General features: G+C 32.4%; 1 protein-coding gene across 2 annotated transcripts in view; it reads right to left on the bottom strand.

Moving 5' to 3' along the window:
- LOC144969546 (post-GPI attachment to proteins factor 6-like) overlaps window positions 1-7,229 on the bottom strand; it is a 15,431-nt gene extending 8,202 nt beyond the window's left edge. Inside the window, exons 1-7 of one of the 2 annotated variants that reach the window (XM_078908687.1) lie at window positions 7,040-7,229; window positions 5,065-5,133; window positions 4,285-4,465; window positions 2,747-2,948; window positions 1,767-1,903; window positions 1,162-1,318; window positions 334-427 (exon numbers count right to left, since the gene is read on the bottom strand). In XM_078908687.1, the coding sequence (XP_078764813.1) occupies window positions 334-427; window positions 1,162-1,318; window positions 1,767-1,903; window positions 2,747-2,948; window positions 4,285-4,465; window positions 5,065-5,122 (829 nt within the window). In that variant the 5' untranslated portion in view covers window positions 5,123-5,133; window positions 7,040-7,229. The remainder of the gene's footprint in view (window positions 1-333; window positions 428-1,161; window positions 1,319-1,766; window positions 1,904-2,746; window positions 2,949-4,284; window positions 4,466-5,064; window positions 5,134-7,039) is intronic. The other variant, XM_078908696.1, reaches the window with a different exon arrangement.
- Window positions 7,230-7,845: the final 616 nt, after the last annotated feature.

The following is a 7,845-nucleotide window of genomic DNA, read 5'->3' as shown; positions in this document are numbered from 1 at the left end:
AATAACACAGTGCAATTGAATACTGCCATTTGGATGGAATGCAGCTTTATTGAAAAGTATCTAATTTCGAGGGCAGTGGGGTCAAACAAATAAATAAATAAATAAATGAAACCCACTTCCATCCAGATTTGAACCTTGTCTTCCTATTTGCGAGCTGAGTGCTCTTCCATCTGAGCTATCTGTATCCCCTCCATTTAAAAAAAAGAAAATGATAAATGGCCATACACAATATAATACACGACATAATATAAACATAGACTCACGTCTTAAAGAAAGCTCTGGTAATTACAAAATAATGACAAAATAATAAATCTCCTTTTAAAATAAACTTACTTTTTAATGTCAATGTTAGACGTATAACTTCCTTCTGCGAGGATAGGAGATCAACACCTATGTAAACAAATGAGTCTGTGATGGGAAAGATTTCCTGAAAAAAAAAAAAAGGAAATAGATGTGAGAGTCATGTTATCACAGAATATTACGTATTATGCCCTGATCGTTTAAATAGGTGATAAATTATTTTCTTTTCTTCACATTGCCTTGAATTTCATATGTGACAATATTTTGAAACTTATTAGTAGCTTTGGTATGGTGTGGCTGCATTCATTGAAGTGGAGGTGGAGCTGGAGAGAAGGAGGGAAAACAGTTGTCTTTGAGCAACTTCTTATATTATCTCCAGTTTGTTATCATGTTGATGATTATGTGTTTAAATAAAATATTCACCAGTTCTGTCTGCCAGATCAATCATACCAAAACACAAAACTACGAGTAACCTTTAACGTTACTGCCTAATAGAGAGAATTTAGTGAGAACTAGTCACTCGATTAGAAGTCATTCAGGGTCATCGTCTCATAGAGCCAGAGTTTATCCCGGTTACTATAGTGTTAAGTGGATAATAGCATTTGCTTGCTATCCTTTGGATAGGACACTAATTTGTTGCAAAGTACTTTCCACCAAATCTAACAGACCCAGCTACCCAATTACTACAGGATGGACAGGGGGATCAGAGAAAAATCTCGACTTAATCTGGAATTGATCTTAGTCCCTTTGCGTGTGAAGTGAGTGCTCTACCAACTGAGTTATTGGGACCCCCAACCACTCAACTCGTCTAAAAAAAGAATAAAGAACTGAGAAAAGTCAACTCCGTTCATTCTACTGTACCTCTATGTCACAGGCACCTTTGCAGACTTGGCGTGACGTATCACTCCACATTCCTGGGTTAAGAGATTGCCACAGAAAAAACTTGGCTTTACATCCTGCATCCTTACATCCTTCAATGTTTACTTTATATGATGTTGTGTCCAATGGTAGCTTCGCGCTGAGGAAATATGTAAACAAAACTATTCTTCAACATTGAAAAGCACTTAAATATAAGGTTGGTATGTTGAAGGATCAAATAGTCAGAAAATTTATTCATTAATAATTAAATTATCGACTACCAAATGATAAATTATCGATGAGAAAAAATGAGAGGGTAAAAGAAAACAGAAAAAACGGTAAAAAAAAAAAAAAAAGAACAAAGCAAATTTATAGAGGAATATTTCTTTTTTAAACAAAAATAAAAAACATAAAAAAAATTATAAACAATAAAGATATGATAGGGGATATTCTTTTTGCCAAATTATAGGAATTTATACAGGGTGAGGCAATTACAATATAATGACAGAGAATTATGAACAATGCATTAGAGTGTTCCTCTTGTCCCGGACTCATTTCCTAGAATAATCTCTTTGGATTACCTTATCCCAGATGACAAAATAACTCACCTTATCAATTGTCTTGTATTCCCAGCAAGTTCAAATGATTTTCTTTCACCATTGGCTAATATAGGGATAGATTCTTCTGTGTAGTACGTGATCAAAGCACGGATAGATATGAAGTAATCACATGAAGTAAATAAGCCCTAAAAATTGAAATGATAATGAAAAAAGGTGAGAATGAATTAAAACTAAATACCCTAGGATTCGACTCATAACATATGTTCAAATCAACACAACTCACGATCAGATTTTGTTTCATGAATGTTTAAATAAAAAATATAATATTCAAAACAATATTCCTGATCATCAGTGATTACTACAACCTAAAATGGTCATTAAAATATTGTTTTATCGTAACAATTATCAAACTGGCTTAAATATAAAGTTTTTATCAATTATTCAATAAAATGAAAACAAAGTTTGAGGCGTAATTGGAATGTAAAAAAATCAACATGAGTTTTTAACTAGAAATATTTTATCTTCAGTTACTTTTACTTCTACCATTGACAACGTATCTCAGAAGAGACTCAACAGAACATTCTATGTATTTAAAACAACCACACTGTTCATTGAGAGGCTGCTTACTGCCCCAGTATAACTAACGGTATAGAATATGAATAAGGCTTAATATGATCAAAATTACAAATCACTAACATCTTGGGTGAAAACCTTTGAAAAAAAATTTAAAGCAAATAAAATTAAACAAAATACTAGCAATAATAGTAATAGTAATAAAATAATAGAACACTAATGTCTAATAAATGTCTAATAGTTAAAAATGGATGATGGAGTAAATCCGAACGAAAGGATGCCCCAGTTTCAATTAGAATCTGTTAAGTTTATATTTTAATACTATTTGCTTCAAAACTTTACAATAACCAAATCAAATCTTTAAAAGTTGATAGAGAAAACTGAGTTCTTCAGTCATTGAACTTAAAGGTGTTCCTTTACGACAAAGGCAAAGTATTTCTCAAGATCAGTCCAACCTGTTGTCTGATACGTGTATCGTCATGTGGCATTATGGCCATCACAAAAAGAGAGCCTTCACGAAAATTGCTGAGGACCCATTCATTAGTTCTGTTGTTGGTTGTTATGGTGATATTGGGTAAACTTTTTGGCGTGTATGCATTTTTGGGAAAAACTTCTTTATCTCTGCTCACAACAGGAATACCATACTGATTGGCATATCTGAAAATGTATAAAATAAGGCAAAAGAGACAACTGGTTAATTTTTCTTTTAGAGTAAGAAAAATGCTTTGTAAACGAAACTAAAGGCACACAAACCATTTATATAGTTCTTCCCAGCCACATACAAATGAATTTCTCAATATTAAGGTTTGCTGGATGGCTGGATCTAACAAGTTTGGCAAACCAGAATCGATATATATATATATATATATATATATATATATATATATATATATATATATATATATATATATATATATATATATATATATGTATGTATGTATGGATGGTTGGATGGATGGATGGATGGGTGGGTGAGTGTATGTATGTATGGATGAATGGATGGATGGATGGATGGATGGATGGATGGATGGATGTATGTATGTATGTATGTATGTATGTATGTATGTATGTATGTATGTATGTATGTATGTATGTATGTATGTATGTATGTATGTATGTATGTATGTATGTATGTATGTATGTATGTATGTATGTATGTATGTATGTATGTATGTATGTATGTATGTATGTATGTATGTATGTAAGTATGTATGTATGTATTACATATACATATATATATATATATATATATATATATATATATATATATATATATATATATATATATATATATTATATATTAAATATCACACACTTCCTGTAGATTACTCTAAGAGGGGCATGATACAGTACTGTAGAAGTAAACTATAATTATAATTCTATATTTATATATATTTACCGCTCCTTTAATATTAAAGTCAAGCACTTTTATTCCGTGGTTTTTATTCTATAACTTTATATATATATATATATATATTATATATATATATATATATATATATATATATATATATATATATATTTATATATTATATATATATATTATATATATATATATATATATAACTCTTAAGATATATGGAATTTAATGATAACCTATTAACCAGTGTTCTCCAAACACAGCTATTGCAATGTACACAATGTGTTCTTCAAAACAAGGATAACAGACAGAATGACTATAAAAGTTAATGTAATGAGTAATTACCATAATTATTTAAAGGCACCATAGTGTTAGTTTAATTTTTAAAATATCAAAGTGACAAATTATGGGTCACAGTATCATACACACTTTCTAAGATCTTTCTGTTAGATTTATAACTCATGAAATATCATATGCCTTCTTTTCTTTTTTATGCCTGCCAGTAAAAAAGAAAACACATTTTTCAATACTGAGCTGTATGAATGGCTATGCATCCAACAACTTTATAGACCTGCAGTTAAACTTTACTCAATAATAAAACAGAGTAAATAGATTTTATATAGATGAGCTTACATGTTAACTTTTCTCGAGGAGCATTTTTCATTACCAGTCTGTGCATTTATAGTTAAATTGACCATCAAAGTGTGTGGAGGCAATTCAACACGTTCCAGAGTTATAGCTCCATACATCTGGTAGTCATAAAGTTTTCGCAAATATTTCCACTCAACTGCCTCTAGAGTCACAAGTGAGGCTGCTGTGAATGAAGAAAAAAGAAAAATGTGACTTCTTGCCTCAAAATGGTATTATGTTAGAGTGAAGCAGATGCCGAAACTATTTTTAAACTAAAATTGTACAGAAATGTGATTTTTTTAAATGTTGCCACGTTACAAAACTATATCTTTTCTTCTTAAAACATCACATGGGCCAGGATGGCTCAGCAGTATTGTCTTTGTTTTGTACTCAAAAGGTACCGAGTTCGACTACCCACCATGCGGTGTGGCCATGTGTAAGTCACATCGCCCTAGCTCACTTTGTGACACTGCACTGTGGCTGAATACTGGGTTACTCTGGAAAAGATCCTAAAGAAATTTTTCCCCTTGGAGATGAATTAAGTGAATTCTATTTTTTATGTATATAAAAACTTAAAATTTAATTTTGAGGCAACATGCCACAAATGGTAATATATATGTAGCCTACTAGAAAATTCATTGAAGCATAAAATTATTCTAAAATGGTTTATAAAATAGAATTCCAAATTTAAGACATTCTGTAAATGAGTATTGCACATTCAATGACAATTCAGAATGCATTCACATGTTTTTTTTTCTTCTTTTTAATAACAAAGATACTCACCTTTAGTAATACTAGTGAATGAAAGACTGAGGATACAATATGCCAAGATTGACCCCATCCTGTAAAAAACTGAAAGTAAATATCAACTCAATAACATGTGGGGAGAGATAAATACCAAGGTCTGAGGTTCATAGTTATAAATAACATCAAGCAATCTAAACTGTTCAGATGGTAAAAGGGTTTGAATCAATCATAATAATTGTAGTCATCTGATATCCGATTACTAATTTGAACTACACACGTTGAGTGTGTAGTGTTATCGTTCTTGCCTTGTGCACTGTCTATTGTGTTCCATATAATCTTATACTTGTCCTGTGCATATCATTATCTATGTCTCATTATATTTGGTTCATATTGATCATTGTACCTGCCTGCCTAGCACATGGTGGAATAGGGAAATGCGACCTGCCTGCGAAAGTGCAAAAGGCAAGAACATTGTTTCTTTATTTCAAAAATTTGTTCAGGACATCAGAATGACTTAGATTTATTTTGCAAAGGTGGTTTTCAAGAGAATGTCCCACCCTTTGCTTGTGTTCCTATTTTTCTCATGAGACAGAATTTTCCATAAAGTACATCTCTCTTAGCTAGACTATTGATCTCATATTTTCTGTATTTTCTTATCATCATGCCCATAAAAAGGAATGTGCAAAAACGAATGAAACTGCTTCGGAAATGAATAAAATACAGAACACTGAACTCAAAACCTTTTTCTGCAAATAACAAACACAGTAAAAACTCTAATACAGACCACTCTGGATAATCGCAACTCGGTTATTCTCAAATTTCCGTTAATCGCGACATTTCCCAAGAAACAGATTAATTCTATATAAAAGTAACTGTTTAATTGAAACAAACTTTGGTTAATCGCAGCAAATTTTCGATCTCACAAATTCAAGATTTCAATCCGACAAAATCTCATTAAATTCCATCATGGGTGAATCATGACAAGTTGAAGAATCGAGAGTGGCCGGGGTTTAATGCTACAGTTGTATGTCACCACTCTAGCTCTATTAGAGGCAAAGAGGGCAGTATGGGATGTGCGGTCGTCTATGACCATTAGGAAGGAGGCAAGAGGACCTGGCATGACTAGACAACAGGTAGACAATGACTCAATGACAGTTGTAAGAAGAGACTGAGCATATCCTTTGTTTTGTGCATTGTGATCAATGGGTTTGGTGAGAGCTCATTGTCTCATCATGGGTAATCTCTTTCGACTCTTACAAATATTGAGAACAAAAGAGTGAAAGTTAATCCAATCTGAATAAGATCTCGGTTGCATCAAAGCTGCTTTTGCTTGTTTATGCTAGGGTTATCGGTGTTGTGAGACAGGTCCCAGTCTGTTTTTTTTGTAGTTAAGGTTAGCAGTGTTTTGAGTTGAGACAGGTCTTTACTTTGAAGCTCCCAAATTTTGTAAATAAATGCAATATAAAAATATAGCATTCAGCATTTTAAATGCACTTTATAAACAAGATATCTGGAATGACAAATAACGAGACTTTTCTTTCATAAGGTCATAAAGTTAAAGGTAGAAATATATAGAAAATGAAAAGCTAAAACTCGAGAGGTTTGTCTCCAATGAAAGTTCTCTCAAAAGAAAGTAAAATCAGTTTTCTCAGCCCAAGTTCGCATCAGATTATTTTGTGATAGTGATATTTTAAATATAATATAACAAATCCATTCACATTCAGATTTGAAGAAAACAGACTCTTAAATCGAGGTTGAGTTAACAGCTCGAGAGTATCATTTTAAAATCTAACACGTCGGATCGTCCAGTTTCGCGGGAGTACGTATGAATGATAGCCATCTTGCTATGTTAATGATGATACTTTTGATTAATGGTTATCAGGAGTTGGGAGTCACGGGAATGACTGATACACCTTATTTCATGATTATGGTTAGGATATGTTATGATTAATTATTTAGATTATGATTATCTATTTTAATATTTTTTGGCGAGTTGCGTTCTCCGACTTACTTTGTCTTCTGTAGACAAATTAATATCGACAAATGATTGATTCAGTGAATATATAATGAATTAAAATCGAGGCAAAAACAAAATCATTTCTAATGATGGGGTGTATCCCTTTAGTGTTTCTTTTAACTGTGGTCATTAACAAAAATTTCGATTTGTTTGGTTTCCTTTATCTCCCGATGTAAACATAAACAGCTTTATCTTTTGAACGTTATATTAAAATATCGCACATTAAGTAGGTTAAAAATAAAATTATGTTCAACAGTATACTAATACTACTATATTGACCATAGACCAGCGTGAAAAGACCTCAATGCCATAGACCAAATAAGTCTATGATATTGGCAAAGGTGCAACCATCCGTTGAGCTCCGCGTGTACTTTCTGAAATCCCAAATTGTTATGGACTTATTGTTGTAATTAATAGAAACAATCTCAAGTAGCCAAAATAAGTGTGTAGTCCTTCAAAGTCATTAAGCTCATCGAGTCGCAGTTTATCCCGATTTCTATAGCGTGGAACGGACAATAGCAATTGCTTGCTACCCTTTTGATAGGACGCTAGTCTATCGCAAAGTACTTTCCGCCTGATCTAACAGACCAAGCTATCCAGTAATCAGGATTTCTGAGGTTCGATCCCCAGTTGAAGTAGGTTGATTTTCTGGGATGTTTTTTATTTTTTGGTTTTTATTTTATTTTATTTGGGGTTTGGGGGGGGGGGGGGCTTGTATTTTTCTTTCTGATTTGTCTAGTTCTGATTCATACACACGTTTTCAAAGCCTTGACGCAGAAGTGTGGCAGAGTCAGACATCC

The sequence above is a fragment of the Berghia stephanieae genome, chromosome 1 (assembly GCF_034508935.2).
Source record: "Berghia stephanieae isolate SIO BIC M18660-M18661 chromosome 1, UCSD_Bste_1.3, whole genome shotgun sequence".
Lineage (NCBI taxonomy): Eukaryota > Metazoa > Mollusca > Gastropoda > Nudibranchia > Aeolidiidae > Berghia > Berghia stephanieae.
The sequence above is the reverse complement of the archived record's forward strand: the minus strand, read 5'-3'. Positions and strand labels throughout refer to the sequence as shown.